Source organism: Diorhabda sublineata, chromosome 4 (assembly GCF_026230105.1).
Source record: "Diorhabda sublineata isolate icDioSubl1.1 chromosome 4, icDioSubl1.1, whole genome shotgun sequence".
NCBI lineage: Eukaryota > Metazoa > Arthropoda > Insecta > Coleoptera > Chrysomelidae > Diorhabda > Diorhabda sublineata.
The window spans coordinates 27,229,531-27,250,380 of NC_079477.1; the positions used below are offsets into that span (position 1 = coordinate 27,229,531).

The following is a 20,850-nucleotide window of genomic DNA, read 5'->3' on the forward strand; positions in this document are numbered from 1 at the left end:
CACCAGATCTAGCGACTGTTTCCTGTTTCCTAACCTTAAAGTTTCACTTGCCGGAGGGAGATTTTCATGGGACGAGAACGTTATCGCTTATGTAAACGCATAGTAGAACTAAGTGTATACAATCAAAAGGAGACTGTGTTGAAAAAGTTTTCAGGTAACCCTCGTATTACTCGAAAGTATCATTCTATATTATTTTTGCAAGGGTTACAAAGTTTTATTACTGTTATGCGTTTATGAATAAGTAATTAAAATGAGACGTAAATAGTCTAGTATGGAAAAGTTAAAATGAAAGAAAATTAATGAAACAACATAAAAATATACTAAAAAGGAAACAAAAATATAATCATTGCAGCAAATAAAAAATATTAAAGAAATAATTAATTATTTGAAAAAACTTAATTACAATATACAAGAAAATTGATTTCTCCGTATTTCTTGTGAATTATGCCAAATTTTCACAAAACTTTAACGAACTCTTAAATCTGGCTCCGTCGTTCTTGGCGCCACTACATATGGCACAAAAAAGGCGCCACTCTTTAGGGTTAAGTAAGTTAAAATCTGTCTACTGATGTGTATCATTCCATTATTGAAACTGTACATAAATATTGCCACAGAGTATCAGATCAAAACTAATAAGTAGTTAAACGTGATGTGGCTATAGTAGAAACAAGTTATTTGGATAGCTAATTCTATATTAGAGATGAGAGCTTCTCAATACATTTGTAGATGAAAACGAAGGCTTGACGTTGCCCATAAAACGCCTAAGATTTTTTTCCGAAACAAACGGCGGAAAAGCGAATAACTCATAATCAAAAATCAATTTGCTTAATGACAACATACAAGAAATTACATGTAATTCCTCGCAAGAACAATATACTACATAGAGGAATATTGCATGTCGTTTGACATTATGCAAGACACTTACCATGGTTGCCACTAATCAAAATTCCAATATTAAAAGTAAACAATTTCCTAACCTCAAACAGTGGCAATAATTATATCTGTCTCTAACTTGCTTTTGGAGTCTAATGGACAATTTAGCTAGAGAATTAAACGAGAAAACATAGTAAAATTAGTTGATAATGGATGAAGAAACATTTAAAAAACTCACGAATCAAGCGGACTCAATTGAAATAAACAATAAAAAAGTGGTCAGCGAATAACTGGCAATAATGATAACTGCTGCTACTTCGCTTTTGGAGTTTGATGGACAGAATTGCAGCTTGGACGCAAAAAAATGGCACCAAATCGATAATGTTGCACGTGCGAGACTTTGAGAAATATTGCGGCTTGCATTGCATTGCACGTTGTCTTAAAGCAGAAGCCAAACTCAAATCCAATATTACATCTATTAAGTATAAATAAATGAAGTGTACTTTTATGTATTTTATAGATTTATAACATATTTTTTTAGTTATAGCGAGTGTTGTTGAGTTCGTTTCGACATTTGAGTTGTAAAATAGATAACAATTATTAAAAAAATTAAGTGACTGCAAAAATTAACAACTTTATTACCATCATCAATCAGGTACATAAATTATAATATTTGGAATAAAAAAAACTATATGAATGAATGTAGTCACATTTTTCATTTATCGAATGTCACTTACATAATGTGAAAAGACAACCTACAGGATAAGTCATAAGCAATATGTCAAATTTTGATACACCCTCGTTACGATTTATATTTTGAGATCCAAAGAAAAAATCAAGTATTTAAGGAAAATGATTCTATTTGTACTCGAAATAGTATAATTCCCACCCACATCAATACCTTAATAACTGAACGTTCCACAACTTAAAATCTTGAAGTCACTAATTGGAATACTCTAAAAAATTTATGAATTATTCCATTTATGTAAAGATCAGATAGATCTTTGATTACTTACTTATCCACAAAATCTTCTACTATAAGTTGTAACAATAATATTTATTCTCCATTTGGTTATATCATTTATTTCCTGTTTCGCTAATTTTTCCTTTCTTCCAGGTTGTTTACAATGTCTGTATTCTATTTTCTTTTGGATCTACCTCTTCTAGTCTTATTGTCTGTTTCGGTTTCCCATATCCCTTCAACTGATGCGTTATCCTTTATTATCATTATGTACTTAAATAATTTCAACTGTTGTTGTCATATTTTTTAAACTACACTCACTATTTTGAATTCGCATCTAATTGTGCCGTTATTATTTGTTTTGTTGAAAAATCCTCTGCATAGGACTACATATACAAATATTATCTTATTTACTTTACTGGCTATCTCTTTGTCAATTAACTTGTTAACGTTTTTCTATTTCTGTTCTAGTATTAACAATTATTTCTTGTGGTTAGTTTGATATTTCAATTATTTCCGTCTTTCGTATGTTTATCTGCAGTTGGTATTGTTCCATTTCATTACTACATTCCTCCATTCTATTTTGTACATGTACTAAAATCACCCATGGCGAAATCAAGCGAATGTGATAGCAAAAACACAAATGCAGTTAGAGCTTACTACTTGACGACAATGGTATCACCGTCTGTAACTCCTCTAGCATCTCAAAATATATAGAGTGGCCCTTTAATCATTAGCTACACTACTTGTTTTTTGCAAAACAACGCAGTTTCAATATTGTGAAATTCGAATATATGTAGTAGGAGTTTTCCGAAGAAGCTGGCTTCCATTAATTTGTCGCGACCATTCCGATTACCAGATTTGAACACCACTGAAAATGTGCAGGATATGCTAGAACATTTGGTAATGTGTCTAGCACATTTATGAAGATGTACCATCTACTTTTGTCAATGCGTAATCATATATAGGAGAATATTTAGGTACGGGATCGCCTAGAAAGGATTTTTGTTTGCAATAAACTTGTATCAACGAGAAACTCCATTGAAACTATGAATGAAGAAACATGGGATTGAATTTATTTAGTAAATTAATGCTAAACTAAAAGAAAGTCAGATTGGACGCTTATAATTAATTAGTTGATTCTAGAACTTCGCTTAAACCGATTTTCTGATCTTTATTTATGACTCACCATGTATTACAATTTTTTTTATAATCATCTTAAAATATTGAATCGTATTTGAACTTACAATTTAGTAGATTCTTCCAGCTTCCGCTTAGTACTTTCATGTACCGATTGATAGAAACCGAAGAAGTGGAGGACAATCCGGCCTTATCGATATTCCCATCGGACTGACTTCTCGTCATCAGAACAGGTCTCGTATCCTTTTTCCTTATCAAGGAGTTCGTATGAGTTAATTTCCGGCACTTTTTTTCGCCTAAAGCGTCTTTGAACTTAATACCACCGATATCTTGGAGATTTAAATTCTCGTCTTCGTCGGATGAATCGCGAAAACTTAGATAAGTCGAAGAGAGAAGGGCGTGGTTTTGTTTTATACGCGTTTGACGACTATTCGCATTTGACGGATGGTTTGATTTTTTATTAGGCGGTAAAGGAGGCGGGCGAAAGCAGATTGTAGTCATGTCTGATTTCGATTTATTTGTTGTTTTACCTGGAAGGACTGTTTTAAGAAAGAAGTTAGAAGAGTGAATTTTTTTGTCAGTTTAGTGGTTACTAGATAAACTAGACTAGATTTATCAATTTTTTTAGTCAAATTCAAGTAATCATTATCAAATTAATGTATTAAGAACACACTTATGATAGATACTATCTTATTAAAGAAAATTAAGGTCGATACGGACACGAACGTCCTATCTCTGGACTGTAAAGCAGGTCACTGTCTGTGGCGATCACACCCAACAACTGATCTGTTTGTGGGCCATCAAAAGTACTTAGGATCTTGGTGTTACGAATCGTAATTCAGACTACTTACCACACAACGTCTACATAAAGCAGACACAATGTGGTCATACCTTTAAAAATTTTCTAAAATAAATGCATGGTTGGAGTTCACCGTGCTGTAAGTGAAAGAGAAGTGGAAAATAACGATTTATGAAGATTGTACCATGTACTGATCAAATCTGGTGATCACATTAGGTTAGATGTTGATTTTTTGAAGTGAGACTGGTGGCATTCCACGGTACTCTGGCTACACTTTGCAATACACCAGAAGTGAACCCTGGAAGGCATAATTTTCCGAAGGAAGTCACTTGGCACGGGTCACGAGTACAATTTCCGTGTCGCCTGGATTTGACTATGCCATTTTGTGAATCGACCCAAAAGATGTCGAAAATGAAGAATAAAATTTTTCGATATCTCGTTTGGTTTTCGAGATATCGATACTTGAAGTTGGAAAGATTTATTTTTATTTAATATTTGTATATATCAAACTAACCTAACCTAACTTAACGTAACGTAACCTTTTTGTGGTGCACTTTGAGTGCAAAAAGTTCAAAAATCGTTTACAGCCAAAGTTGTCTAAAAAAAATTTTCGCGTGATGATTATTGTAGTTTTATTTTATTACTATTTTTTTTCTTATGGGGGCTTTGCCCCCGGACCCTGGTCTGCCCAAAAACCACAGGCCGCGAGGAACGGGTGAGTTTGGAGAGGGGAGATTGGGGGCAGATAAATTCGGAGCGGGTAGATTTGGAAAGATTTTTTAGTCATTTTTCTTATTCGGTTGATTTTTTCATTAAAAATAGGATAAATGATGCAAAAATAATTGCTAGATAACTTTTTCAGGATAATTATGAAATCCTACAGTAGTCTGGCTTTTCAATTATAAAACAAACGAAAATAAAAAACTTTTGAAAACAATCAGAACGTACTTTTTGCTCAAAAGAGGATATTTTTACATTAAATTACTAATTAAATCTTCAAACTATCATTAAATATTTTTTGTATTTTATAAATAATGAAAAACAAACGACAATTCTTTATAAAAAACATTAAATTACTCATGTATTTATCGTATGTTAAGTTATATTCGTCACAGAGTGATGAAAGTTATCAAAAATGGCTCATTTTACTATAAAAATCTGTTATTTTCAATATAATTTTGGGGTATCAGGGTAAATAATATAAAAATAATAATCGAACAAAAAAGGGTGGCAGGGAGAAAATAGGGTTAGAGAACAATTTCATAAATTGTTAGTAAAAATACGTTCCCACAAGTTTAGCTACGAGCTCAAAATGAAGAAGAAGAAGAAGGATTTATGATGATGACATAGCTGATTAACTAATAAGTAATTTTCAAAAAATTATGATTTTGTTGCTGCTTTACTCTTGGTACTATTTTTTTAATCGTTTTTTCTTAAATTGACTCAAGTTTTCAACCAATCATTTTTAAAGCTGGTAGTTCCTTTATTCTTGGTACGTTGCATGTTTTGTGCGGTTTTCCTGCAACCTGGTGAACCGGCCAAATGGCCGAACGATAGGGGATAATGCAGCCGCAGCTGTCCCCCCCCAATGAATTAAAATAAACAAAAAAACACAATATCTCAAAAATTCAAAAAAAAAATAAGAAAACCTCTCAAAAATAAAAAAAAAAACGAAAAGGGCTGTTTTTGCTTACAAGCTTCACTTCGTTTTCATTCGGCCAAAATCTCCTGTTAGAAATAGTTAGCAAACACAACCCAACGAAACCACCACAACCCCAGCCCTGCAGAGGAGCTATTCCTATATCAGCGCCTACTCAAACAAACCACATTCCTTACAAAAATCCTCCTTATCCTACCAAACTTAGACTAACGAATCTCTCTCTCTCTCTCTCTCTTCTTGGTACTCTATATGAACTTAAAATTGAACTATTCTCATTATTGCGATCTCCAGTTTATACACGAACAATACATACAGTGGTTTTCAAGAAAATTCTTGAAAATATGAATGAAATAGTTTCAAAAGTTAAAAATTTAATTTTTCAACAATGATGAAAATGATTGAGGAAACCTTATTTTGTCCTTGATTATAATTTATAACCAAGAATTTCGCCCTCTCGCGTATACGTTACTCATTAGGTTGTTTCGAAATTATAACTCTTACATTGGTAGAAAGGAGCTCTCTTCAAAAAGACTAAGTTTGCATAGATAGTTAAGTAGAACTGGACATGCGTTTTTTCATAATAAAGTTTCCGCTTCCCCCCACCTCTTATTTGAAGAGATAGACTAAACTTGTAAAATCAAATATACGCTGAATTTCTTGAGGAATACCATAATCATAGTTTAAATGTATCTTAATTAGACAAAATTTGTAAATTATTCATTTTATAATTTTTGGTATTTACAGGGTGTCTAGACCTGACGTGCATCTCAATTCCCGCAGTTTTCCCGCTTTTTCCCGACAACTTTTTCTAATTTTCCCGATATTAGTAAACCAATTTTTAGTAATATTCAATAAACAATAGCATTCAATACAAAAAAAAAATAATTATCGCTTTTTTATTGTTTTTTCATAAAGAATGATACATATTAGTTACTCATAACAAAATATAAATGAAATATATTATTGAATTAATGACTACTTATATTAATAGCGAATCACAATAGGTTCATTTATTTATTCTTTTCTAAATTTTTGATTTGGTCATTTAAAGCTGATGTTTGTTCTAACAAGTTCTTTCGTTTTGCTTTCAATTCTTCAACTTCTTCTGCTTTTCTTTTTCTTTCATTAGACTCCTTTTGTTTTTATGCATCTTCATTTTTTTTATTCTGACAGAACTCCACATATCTACTATGCGCCATTCGCACGTTCAACATCATTTTAGATGTGATAGATACGTGTTTGATGCCCCCTGCCGCAGTAACTGCATCATAAATGATACGCAAGGCAACTAGACTGTTTTCCGCCTGATTTACAACGATTGCCTCTTTGTTTACGGAAAATCCGCGCTCAACTGCTGCATTTCCATGAGATAAAATGAAAATTATTTCTAGAAAATTAATCAAGTTCGGGCAGATCAAACCGGAATCTTCTATCAATTCTATCCAAAATTTATCAAACCTTTTTACACTTCGATTATATATCTTCATGGATTGAATGGTGTTAGAAAATTGTAGAATATCTCGATACTCTTTTTTTATTTTGTCAGCCGTCGAGCCAGAAATCAACTTGTTCGTGTCAACCAGAACAGCCAAGCAAGAGTCAAGTCGCTGTAGAGCTACGTTGGATTGATGTGCGATTAAATTTGGATTCACACAAGTTATGTACTTTGTAAGTTTATACAATAGAGGTGATCGTTCTTGAATTTTTTTAATAATTTTAACGAAACAATTCTTACAATCAATCATGAATTTAGTCAATAATTCACCAGAGGGCTTGATTTTAGCATTCTTCAATGCGCTCTTAGTTGAAAATCCTATATCAATTTTGCTAGCAGGAAGCAAATTATGTATTGAAACCACAATTTTCTGTGCATTTCTCCGAAAATTCCCGATCTCGAAAAAAAATCCCGTTGTTTTCCCGTCTTTTCCCGCTGCAAAAAAATTCCCACTTTTTTCCCGCTATTTCCCGATGGCTAGACACCCTGTATTTAATTTCGCCCTCTGGCAGTGGACCTATAATTGTTTAAATAATTTCCAGGTTTTTCTCGAAGTCACTTTTGTTATAAATTTTTTTTTCCAGAAGCTGTACTATAAACGGTTCCCGAGATATTCCCGAGAGCCATTCTTATTGGGACACCCGGTACAATGATTTTGCCAGTTTGGTTAATCCACAAAATTGTCGAAATTGAGGTTGAAAGTTCGGGTAATGTGCTAACATTATGTTGAAACTAGAAATAGACTGATTTCGATCTAACATGGAATTTTCCCATCAAATCGTCATATTTTTTCTATCTAATCCAATCTTCTTATTTCTCTGCTTTTCCTTTTTCACATTAGTCACAATAAAGTTCGAGTTACAAATAATTTTGGCTACAAATTTTTATAAATCAAATCAAGTTAATGAAAATAGACTAAGTGCATTTCTATTAACCAGTTTAAACAAAAAAAATTGACATGTGAAATAGCGGACACGTAATCTGTAATCTTACAAAAAAAAACTAACATTCTGCAAAGTTTCTTATATTATTCACGTAACCCACAATTGAAACCTGAAATACCGCGTGTTAATTAGAGGCAATCCAAACTTGATTTTCTAGAAAGAAAACTTTTAAATTAAAAAGAAAACACATCAGGAATCTAATAAATCAAGTTCTTAATGAACAAACAAACTCGAGTAACTCTGAACTTGTTAATTGCTTATTAGGAATGGTATTGAATTGATTCGAAGATATCAGTCGAATCGCTTCTTAATCAGTGACTAATTTCTTTGAATTATTAGAGTGTCAATAATCTGCGACAATTAGTAAAAATTATAATTTTATACTGGTTTTATAGTCATTTCTTTCTAAGGAAACGTTGACTATACTATATAATTGAATATTTATACATGTCATAGTGGCTAATATAATTTAAGCGTAAAATTCCTCAAGGCAACTGAAGAACCGGAACAAAATCTTATTTAACATCAAAGTGAGTGGAATGATAAATGAGGTGAAGTAAAGAAGAAAATGATGATTGCATATAGCGAAAACGGTTTAATATGCAAAAATCCGTGTGGAAAACTGCGGTTTAAGAACATATGAGATGGAAAATTATCATTTTTGATCAGAAAGTACATTATCATGCATCAGCAGCCTACTCGAAGAAAGATAAAAAACAGAGCGCCAGAAGCAAAGTAGAAATGTATACGGATTACGTCAAACCGATTGTGAATAAAAAAGAATAACAGTGTAATGATAAGATTGATAAAAAATCCGGAGATAATAGAGAAGAAACACCAAGTGTGGTGCAAGAACATTACTCTACAAATGTGAAGAACAAATCCTATTATGTCGTAGTTTGTCATGGAGACATCAATATAAAAAAATACTGTAAAATAATATATTTCACAGAGCAAAAACAAGATGTTTGGGTAAAAATTAACAAAATTGTAAACCCCAACTAAAACTTGATTCACAAGACCAAAACCATATAAAACACAAATGACTCGTTGGAGAAAATTGGTAAAGAGAAATAACCGAAGACATCTACATCCTATGGACGACCGTTTCCAAAATAGTATGAAAGTCTGTCTGTAACATTTCAATTGTTTTTAGCTCGAATTTAGGAAAAATAAGACAAAACCACATGGAGTAAGATTCTGTACTACAAACTGATACCATTACGACGAAAATTGAGTTATTGAATGAGTTATTATAAAAATAAGATATATAGATGCACATTAACAGAATTTAAAACTCCTAAGACTTTCCCAATCAAAACCTAGATCTGCAAGATCAATTTCATATATATGAAACCGCCAAAACCAACCCGATCTTGGTCTTGTTTTGTTCCTCCCCAGGAGATACCACGTAGACAGAAAGCCGATGACCCGTTGGTGAAAATTGGTAAAGAGAAATGAACAAAACCATCTCCATAGACTGGACGATCATTTACAAGATAGTTTGAAAGCTTGTCTTGAACATTTCAATTGTTTCTAGTCCTAGCTCAGGAAGAAGAGAACAAAATCACGTGGATTAAGTTCCTGGAATACAAACGGTGCCCATTACGTCGAAGTTTGTCAAGTAGATATCATCACAGGAAAAAGCAGAATAAATTTAAGATTTTTTGGTACAAATGAGCAGCATTTTAGAATCGTAAGGCTTGCAAGCAAAGACCTAAATCTGCAAGACCATATGTGACAAAAATTGGAAAAATTGATAAAAACAGATATTGTTTCTGAGTAACTTAATCTTTATGTTATGTAGTATTTTTCGTAAATTCAAAATTTAATTTATTTTGCCTAAGTTTGTTGAAAGTTGAAATTTGAACCTTTTTCTTGGAAAACTAAAAACTTTTATGTATACGACAAAGATTAATGGGTCTACAATATCAAGATTTCGATATATTCCAAGTAGTGATCAATAATTAAAGTTTGAGTTTGTTTTAAAGTTAGAAACATAAACTCCAAGTTATCTTACAAAGTTAGTTTTATAACTCATTAGTATCAGATAATCAAGTATATAATATAATAAGTAATTTTTTATCATTTAAATACATCGCAACACAACAAAATTTATTGTAACCACCAAAACTGACAAGAGAAAATCACATACAAAAACATATCTCGCGATATGGTAAAAAACCTACGTGAACATATGCTTAATTCAATCATTACTGTAACAACTGTACTTTTCGCACCATATGAAACTAATGACAATAGTACGCGTCCAAACGAAAAAACGAGAACGATATCAAAAGCAAATTAAAAAAAAGCGCAGAGAACCGCCAATTTCCGCGATAGTTTCATATATAAACTACAAACGACGACTGCCGTGTGTATAATTTTCTTTTGCGAGATATGAGTGGTATCTAAGTATCCAAAAACCCACACAGGAATTGCGAAGCAAAACGTAAAAAATAAGCAGCGTTTCGCCCACCTGTGCAAGAATATAACTCGTAAGCGACAGGTTCGGATCTAAAAATCTGACTTTATGACGATATATAAAAGACAAATTCAAAACAACTAAGTATTTCAGTAGGCGATATATAAAGCGGTTGAATTAGATAACATCTATCTTAATAAAATGCAAAGGATACTATGTTAAAGTATCTTAAGGATAATGGAAAATAAGGTTAATAAATCGATGATATTATCTCGTGTTGTCAATTGATTGTTATGGTTTACTCATGAGTTATTTATTTTTTACTCTGAGAAAGAAAAAATTGAGAGGATTTAGATCTGGTGATAGAACGGGTTTAATTCCTTAAATTCAAGGATGAAGAGGATGAGGATTTGAATCGACACCTGCGTGGGATATTGAGTTTACAAGACAAACACCAAAATGGAAAATAGGGTTGATAAATCGATGATATCTGGTATTGTCAATTGATTGTTTTCACTCATGCGTTATCTATTTACTACTTAGAGAGAGGAAAAATTTAGAAATTCAGAGGATTTAGATCTGGTAATTTGAGACATCATAGAACGGGTTTAATTCCTCACATTCAACAGTGATTCTTGATTCAATAAAGGTCATATATAAGTGAGGATTTGAAACAACGAGCCTACACTTTTCAATATCAAAGGATTTTACTCCTGAAAGGTTGTTATAGGAAATTTATGAAATTGAAGGGGAAGACATAGTTAACGAGCGAATGGAACAGCCATGGTTTCAAACAAAACGTAAAGCTCCAGGAAAACAAAAATTTCAAATAGAAAATCATTTGAAAGAAAGACTTCGGAGGAAAGTTCTTCTTTAGACAATGTTCTTGTCACGATTCGAGATGAACTGAGTCGAAGCACACTATGGAAACTTTTAGAAGAAATAAGTTTTAGAAAGAAATGATATTGATGTATGAAAAGACTCATATTTACCCAAGGACTATAAACGAAATGGGAAACCAAAGATATGTATTTTATTTAGGTGGCTCAATGAGAGGCACCAAATATATTTTGGCAAAATGAAAATGTTCCAAGTCGAAGACATGCTTTTCCAAATAATTTATTTACTGGTTTAAATCAACCAACAGGAAAAGGCGCAGACTGTTAATAGCACACATCGGTAGTTCAAACAGTTTTGTTAAAGATGGTTTAATGACATGTTTCGAATAAATGATAGTTCTTTTTCCTGAAAACTGTACAATAGTAATGGATAATGCAAGTTATCAATCAAGACTTTTGGAAAAACTGCCTACAAAAAGGATAAAAAAAGTTTCACAAAAGTGGCTAGATTCCAAGAATCGTAATTTTCATCCTATTTCTGTGAGAACAGAGCTTTGTGTTCCCTTCGTAAACAAAATTTTCTTATTTTGATACGCCTATGAATTACGAATAGATTATCATTGCTTCAAGAGGCCTATGGGGATAATTCTCCATCTCGTGCGCGTGTTTTTGTATGTTGTAAGCGCTTTAGTGAGGTCCTAGAGAGCACTAAGCGCCCAGGTCGCCCTGTGACTGTTGCAACTCCAGAAACAGTGACCAAAATCAACCAAATTGTGCGTGCAGATCGTCGAATGAGCATCCGGATAATTCCCGAGGCCGATAAAGAAACGGTTCGAAACATTTTACACATGACAAAAGTTTGTGCGAAGTTGTGCCAAAAAATCTGACTCCTCACTAAAAGCTCTTGCGTCAACGGGTCTGCTCAGATTTCCTTGAAAGGTTAGAAAAAGATATGCTTTGAAGGGACTTGATTTGAATCGATAGAAGCGGTAAAGCAAAAAACGGCAGAGATCCTAAGGGCTCTCGCCAAAGAAGACGCCAGACCTCGTATTCTATTTTTTTAATAAGGAAGAAGATTGATTTATTACATATATATTGATAAAATGAATTCACATCTTCCGTATTATACTATAAAATACATGAGTGATGAATTGATTGTGTTATTGACCTATTCATAAATAAAGTTTTTGTTATTATTTTCTTGTCAATAATTGTTAACACGATTTCTCTTTTGCACAATATCTATTCATTGTTTTTTCGACGTTATAGTTTCTAATTTCTTCTCACAATATAATTTTTAAAATAGTTGTAGATCTCAATTTGACAAATATTAAATTTCAACAAAAACATTGCTAATGCACCAAACTAAGAAGCTTTTTGAAGAGTGTTTGCAATGAAACGCGACCCAGAGAATTAAATCGATAGTGAACAGATTTTTTTAATGGAGCAAATCAGTTGTGTTTAAATTTTGAATACCTTGACTTGGCATTTCAGAATAGAGCTAACGTCTTTGATAAGTTTTGTTCAAATTTTGAATATCTTGACTTGACATTTCCATAGATCTACATGATTTGATTTGATGTTAACTTAGAATAGGTCTTAAGTTTTTGATAATTTTTGATGTTAACTTAGAATAGATCTTAAGTTTTGATGTTAACTTAGAATAGATCTTCAGTTTTCGATAATTTCTGATAATAGTTCAATCAATTTTCATCTTATATTGCGATTTGAAACCATGATATGTTAACTTTTCTTATGGTTAACACAGAAAGGCAAAGCTGTCCCACAAACGCTTCTCCTACACAACTCTTCGCAATAGTGTCAACATAATATTTGAAATATTTGGATGGGAATTAACACACTAGTGTTTATAAGCAGCAGCAGTTTCCATGTTGTTTAAGACAGATAAAAACCAACTTTGGTTCACATGCTGCTAAAACTATTGGTTGAAATTATTCCAGCTCAACTAACTTCTTCGATTGACAAATACTAATTAGAAATTCTTTTACTGGGGTTTAGTAACTCATTTGATCAAGTCTCGAAAGCAAAAATACGTACTTTTGCTTTTAGAAAGATACGCGAACAGCGATTTTCATCACCTCAAGACGCTGTTGAAAACTATACAAACCATGTTTCTACAATATCAGATTGAGAGTGAAAAAATGTTTGCAGAATTGGTTTGAGCGTAAGCAAGGATGTATAGACCTTAAGGGCCAATATTTCGAAAAACAATTGACTATGGTGCTAATAAGAAAGCCTGTATAACTGTCGAACTACTTAAATTGTAGCTCAGTGAAGTTGACAAGAAAATGATTAAGGAGAAACGCTTTTCATTGAAAACTGTATAGGTCACAACCTAATTTTGCCATTACCACTTAACGCAACGTCTAGGCTACATCCTCTGGACCTTTAAAACCTGTTAAGGGCAGGAACAAGAGTCCATTTTCTCTATTAATCTAGTGAATGCCAGGCATAGCATTAACTGACGTTGAAATCATTGACAATGACCAAATTGATGTTGATCATACTGCTTCTGAAGATGTTTAACCATTTATTTCAAATAAAGAAGTCAAAACAGATATTCAGAAACTATAAATTTACTAAAAACACAATGATATTCGATCTACCAATCATAGATTGTAAGCCCCGTTTTACAACCATTGAGCTATCGGAGCTATTTTACATTTGCAACCTCATTTGAAAAAAAGGCTCTTATGCGGCAGACCCTGTATAAACTTGTTTTCCGGTTGTTATGACAATAAAAAAATTTCCATATTAGCTTTCTACGTCACTATGTAATCCATTATTTTCTTAATTTGATTTATATATCATTTAGTTATTTAATTTTCACTATTATAATGTACACAATTCTTAATCACCTCGTATTTTAACAGATAAACGTGTTGCGCGTTCACACAGCAGATTAAAACGCATTTTTTTCCTCACAATCTCTTGTATTTCCTAAAAGAAAAAAAAACGACCAATCCCATTTGTACACCCATAAGTATGTTTATCGTAGAATTCATTAAAGTGGTTCTTCGCCATATAACTAACGCCTTCTGAGTTCAGGTACCAACTAAGGTATAAGGAAAAATACCGAGCTATAAATCCATGGTTGAAAAAGCATCGAGAAAAAAAAAAGATATCTTTCCATTGGTACAGCTATATCGATCTGTCATCCCACTCCTTTTGAGATACAAACTGTTAAAAAATGTACCAGTACTACAGGAACCCGGCGAAACTTGTTTATGGTAAATAATAAACGTTACCCTAATATACGAGGACGACTTAAAAATTTTGTTTATTCGGGAATACGATTTTTTCAGAAAATTAAAGATAATTTAGAATATAGATGACGTTCAAAACAGTTTATCAGATAATTTTGGGGTGAAAATATTGGTATATTTTCATGATATTAATGAACTAAAAAATTGTTTACTATAACTAAAAATTTATCTTGATGAGTCGGTGTAGAAAGATCATCGAAAGAAAAGTAATTCACGGAATTTTTGAAGGTGAAAAGTTTAATATTAAATCCTTCTTGACAGGAATCTCTTGCACTTAATGACCACGTAAATCCTGTTTAAATGGATCATTGCTGAGACCATCAGATGAGAATATGCTCGGTGGAATATTGTTATGAACAAGTTCGCGAAATGGGTTCTTAGACCTACTCTGTCCAGCTTGAATGGAATTTTTGAAATTCGACAAATTCTCGCGACGCCTTTCTACTTTTTATAAATGACAGACACGCCTTTGATATTTTCTTTTAGAACTTTTTATTATGTATTATGGCAGGCGGTTTATTTACAGTATTTCTATTAATTTGTTGTGTTTATTTTATTCTAGAAGTTTGTAGAATTCAATTTAGGATATATAAGAAGTTATGTAAGGGCAGATAGTTTAGTTTTAAATAAATAGTCGTAATGAAAAGAACGAATTAGTGAAAGTAATCGCAGAAATCATTTACGTTATATTTATAAGTAAATTATTAAAGTTAAGTGTATTGTATAGTGTGTAAATAAATTAAGAACGTAAGAAACAGTGTTTATTAATTCACCTCACGAATAGAAAGACTGTAAATAAATACGAAAAACGTTACTATTAAAATCTAACAGACCATCCTAACCTAACCAAATTATGAGTTAAGGAACAAAATAAGAATGGAATCGATTTTTGATAGGATTTGATATTGGAACGAGCACCTGTCCTGTCGAGATTCACCTCTAGTAAGGTCATGGAAAAAAAGTCATTCAAGAAATTTTTATGGTTAAATATAGAATTTGGAAAACTTTTTGAGAAGAAACTATTGCAAGTTTTAAAAACCTAGCAGAATTTTTCATATATAAATGCTAGCAAGATTTGATTTGCGCATCTAAAAAGCACGTAAAAAGCTCTTTTTTACGATAAATTTCTAGTTCATTTTTTTGACTTGTGCCAGCTAATTTAAAAGGGGTCGATTGTAGCATAGTCCTATCATTTTCCAGCCACTGCTGGGTTGCTGCAGTACAGGAAAACAAACTTTAATAACTTTGTTGAAAATAATCGTAGAGTCAAACATCCAGGGAAGTTTTATTTCTCAAGATCTCTAGTATATTTCCCAATCAAAGTTTCTTTGGAAACGCTACCGTAGAGCTGGTTTTTTATTAGTATGAACCAACCTTTCTGTGGTTTCCTAGGTGCCTTCTTAAAATTGGTGAAATCGTCAAGCAAGTTATGTTTACAACATATAATGACAACTAGATCATTCTTCAACAAATTAAGTCCAAAAATTGCTTTCTCAATTGTCGAAGATATAGAATAATTTAGTTTTACGAATCCCTATTAACTTTACTCGGAGCTCCGCAGTAAAAGTTGAAAAGAATCTTTGATATGAGTTTTACATAAAAAGTATAGGTATCAATTTGAAACTCGGGGTTTAAGATTTCTGATAGCGTGAACTAATCAGCGTAAGATTTCAAAAAACTTAGGCATCTTCAACAATGCATTGTTGTTGCGCAATACAAAGTTTTGATGTTCAAAAAGTCGAACCACAAGTCAACCAATACCGGAAGTACTTTCCGACATTTGAAACATCGATAGATGGATTCGACGACATGGAAAACACCGATTTAACGTTTATGATCCTAAATAGTGTAGCCTATTTGTTTTTATTAACTGAACAAGGTACCAAACGCAATGTATCCGCGTTGAATAACTTCAAACAAAACCATAACAAGCTTAGTAGAGGAAAAAATCTATTACATGGCCGTTTCAAAAAGCCTAAGCAAATAAAAAACATCAAACCCTTCAAGTATGAATTTCTTCCCAAAAGAAGGTGAAGCCAACGATATAAACCTGAATTTTGTTTATAGTTCAATGTCACCTACGAGAAGTAATGATTTCTTAGCTCAGGACGCTTCAAACCTTAGTTAGGCTCAAATGTATACTCATATAGATATATAGTTTGACCCTAAGATTTCCAAATTTGTCCTTAATTGAACATGTGTTGAACAAAGAAAGGTAGAAAGTTACAAATTGACAGCGTGCTGCTTAAACTTTGATAGATCTACGACTTAGCATGCATCGGATTAGAATGAAATATATTTTTCTTGTCTAATAGGAGAAAAATAATAATTCTGCAGTTTGCCACATAATTAATCTTTGAAACATAACCTCAACTCTATTTAACGATCTTTGAGAGGATCCTGTAAATACATTCTATTTGCTGTGTAATATTTACGTCTCTAATTTCTGTAATTAATTATATTCTCATTTTTTTAAAGAGTAGATTAATTAGTACATTATTTATAGAGCCGCCCTACCCTCGCATTTGAAATAAACGAGTGATTAGTGACTTTGCAACTCCTCCCGAAACAAAATTGAAATTCGGTAGCTGAGGTCATTATTAAAAATAATATGACATGGCTTTGAAAAAATGTAATACGACACGTCTATTTTGTGAAAAGAGGAACGGCAGTATACAAAGGGGACCTATTCGATGATGACAAGATGAATTTAATATATGATACAGGACGAACATCGAATGATTAACAATTTTTCTGGAAGCGGTAGAAAAAAATGGTAGTGACATAAATGAAATAAAAAAGGGTGAAATTAATGAACTGATAACGTGTAAATGAAAAAAAAACAACTAAATTGGAAACTGAGTGTCTTTTTATTCATTTGATTAATGACTAACAAGAATGTGGCCTTGGTATTACATCCCAGAGAAGCTATTTTTTTGCAAACTACGATTCGTTCAACTATTTTGATCAATTAGTTTGTCCTTAGACTTAAAATTGGTTTCTATAATGTCTTTCCATTAGTGGAAAACAGTTTTGTTGTGGAACCTTATCACTAATTATGGAGGTTTCCCGAAGAAACTCAGTGTCAAAACTTAAGACTTTTTTGAAGATTATACGCAAAAGAATATTTAAAAAGGGCGAAGAGATTAGTGGTTAAACGCAGTTTGGGTTTAAAAACGGGTTAGGTATCAGTTACTAATTCAAAAATGTTATGATCAAAGAAAAGACATCTTCGTTTGCTTTATAAACTACCAAGAAGCTTCTGACTCTATTCGGCATGACTTACTGTTTGACATCTTAAAGGATGTTGATACTGATAGTAAAGACATCAGGATCATACAAAATCTGTATGCAGATCAAACAGCGGAACTGCGAACTAGCGGCTCTCTAACTACGGAACACCTTCAGATACTTAGAGATGTATACTCTCACTAATGCTCTTTAATATATACGTAGAAAGAATTTTTCAGCTGGCATTGAAAAACCATCGAAAAGGTATTAAAGTAAATGGAACTCTCTTAAATAATATTAGGTATGCCGACGATACTGCGATATTAGCCGACAACATGGAAGATCTACAAGAGATAATCAATTCTATCAACGAAATTGAAACCACATACGGCCTCGTAATAAACGCGCATAAAACCAAACTAATGGTCATAAGCAGACAACAACACTGCCAAGCTCAATTATTTGTCAATGGAAATAACATAGAGACAGTCAATAAATTTAAATACCTTGGATGTATGTTAAATGAAAAATGGGATTGCGACGAGGAAGTTAAAACTCGGATAGCAATTGCAAAAAAAACCTTTTACAAAGTTTAATAAGTTCCTAATCCGCCGAGAAGTTCCCCTAAGCATTATATTGAGGGTGATAAAATGGTATATTTGGCCAATCCTTTTGTATGGTGTGAAGACGTGGTCCCTGAAATATTATACTCTCAAGCTCATAGTAACGAGAAAGATCGATGGAAGGAGAGGACCAGGTCGTAAGCAACATTCCTGGCTACGGAATATAAGAGACTGGTGCGGCATTCAGGGTGCGGAAACAATTATTCGTCGTGCAGAAGTGGGGTACTTTCAGATAATAGATTAGAAGTTTTGGACAAGAGACACCTACACGCCTCAAAGTGTATGGTACTAGAAGAAGAAGGAGTATCTCTTAAGGGAGAAAAGTTAAAAAAGTGTCAATCTGTAAGTAAGACTCACCAAAATAGCCCTAGTGTGGAAATGATATAAGTTCAGCAGTCATATATTTTATGTATAATTTTTGAATGGATTTATATATTAATAGTTTTGTAGAAATAGTTAGAATAAGATAGTGAATTAGATACTTATTTGAATATTATAACTGGCGCAGTCTTTAAATTTTTTCCACTTGCTACTAAAGCACCACCTTAATTTCCAATTTTTCAACGGTTACTTTTTGATTCACTGAGATGGTTTTGAAAATTGTAATCTTGCCAAATGTAGTTTTACACAAAAGCTTGAGACATTTTAAAAGCTTGTACTTTTACAGACCTGAGCTGTTAATTGAGCGTGTATGGAGTACTCAAAGTCAATTCAAAATTAAAAAAGTCATCTTATACAATTTGTTTCATAAATAATTTGTTTATCATTATTTTTAATTCGTTATTAGAATAATTCCATCTTCTACTTTGTTTAATATACTAATGTATAGATAGAGTCTCTTAATAGAGACTTTGACAATTGCTAACGGCTATATTGTTGAACCTACAGGTCAAATTGTCTGTCATTTATTCAGTTTTGTCAAATTCTTCAACAACGCGTGCAAATGATGAAATTGTTTCCTATCTTTGCCGTAAAAGTTTGTTTTTCAACTTATTATTGATAATAATAATATGTGTAGATCAAATGGGCACTGATAACCTTTGCGATTCTTTCGGACTTTGTTATTGTCGCAAATCTTGAAAAGAATAATAGGCCGAATTCCCGTCATCTGCTCTTTTTTTTTCGTTTGTTTTTACATGATTATTTCTTATCTCGAAAGACATTCTTGTTCTAAATTGATTAAAACTAAAAGATAAACAAATAATAAGTAGATTATTTGTTTTTATTGAATCATGTATTACGTACAAACACAAAGAAAAATACTTTCACAGATAAAATAAGTTAAATCGTATAAGGTATCTCAGAAGAAAGTTTATATCATACCATAGATCTTTATAAAATGTTTAATTTTAGTAAAACTACACATTTCTTGAAAATATTATCACCTAAATGTCCAGGTTGTCCAATGAAGTAAATATCTGACATATCGAAGCCTAAAACAGAGAAAGAACACCAACGATATATTTGGTACGAAACAGGGTAGACGTATTAGAAGAAGTTCTCAATCCAATTGCAGCGTGATCTTTATGAGGGTCAAAGAAGAATATGGAATCTGATCACAAGACTAAGATAATACCTCTAGTATACTGGAACAAGAGACTGATACTTTCGAAATCAGCGAGGGCGTGGTTCAAACAGCGATTCCAAGATGGAGAAATAAGTCTCCAGAACCGGACGATATTAGCAACGAAATGATTAAGTATGGTGACAACTCACTTTTAAAGGTGCTGGCAGTATTATTTAATTTGACTATGTCTTCGGAGATAGTACCCAGTGAGTGAAATACCAGTATCACCATCCCTATTCATAAGAAAGGAAAGACTACATATTCACGGAACATAAATTAGACAGGGCGACTGTCTAAGTCTAATGATTTTCAACCTTGTCCTAGACAGAAGCAGCGAGTTCTGAATGCTACGCAGATTATGATGCTGTTCTTACAGCAGACGACGAAGACAATCTACAACGAATGCTTTCCAGATGCAATCAAATGGCAGAAGAGTTCAATATAAAGATATCTATCCCCAAAACAAAGTCTATGACAAAAAGTATAAACACAGTACGCTGCAAATTAGCGATAGACGACAAAATAATGAAACAAGTTATAAGATTCAACTATCTAGTTACTATAATATCATGCAATAGAAACATCGACGAGGAAGCACGCATATAAGCTAACAAAGCCGCCTTGAAATTTGTCCACCTCAAGTAAGGTGCGTATATACAAAACAAGTGTATGTCCCATATTAACCTATGAGGTTGAAAGAAGAGCGGATCCAAGCAGGATGAAATAACTTCTCCGTAGAACAGAGATGAGAACCCTTAGATCAATAGCCGGAGTAATTAGCTGGGACAGAAAATACAGTTCTGACATTGGATAGACCTGCGACCATATAACACATGTAGTCAGATGGGTACAGAGGAGAAGACGAGAATGGAAGGTATAAGTAAACAGAATGAAGGACGAACGGCTGGCGAAGCAAGCATTCAATGAGAAGACAACTACCAGAAAATCAGTAGACAGATATCCAAAGAGATAGCCGAATCATAGACTATGGCATCGAGACTGGAAA

General features: G+C 32.7%; 1 protein-coding gene across 6 annotated transcripts in view; it reads right to left on the minus strand.

Annotated features, from left to right (window-relative positions):
* LOC130443604 (caskin-1) overlaps nucleotides 1-20,850 on the minus strand; it is a 153,545-nt gene that overhangs the window by 59,124 nt on the left and 73,571 nt on the right. The window contains exon 1 of one of the 6 annotated variants that reach the window (XM_056778361.1): nucleotides 3,082-3,581. The exons of the other annotated variants lie outside the window; for them this stretch is intronic. Within the exon in view, the coding sequence (XP_056634339.1) occupies nucleotides 3,082-3,475 (394 nt within the window). The 5' untranslated portion in view covers nucleotides 3,476-3,581. Of the gene's footprint in view, nucleotides 1-3,081; nucleotides 3,582-20,850 lie in introns of those variants that run through there. 6 annotated transcript variants of the gene reach the window in all.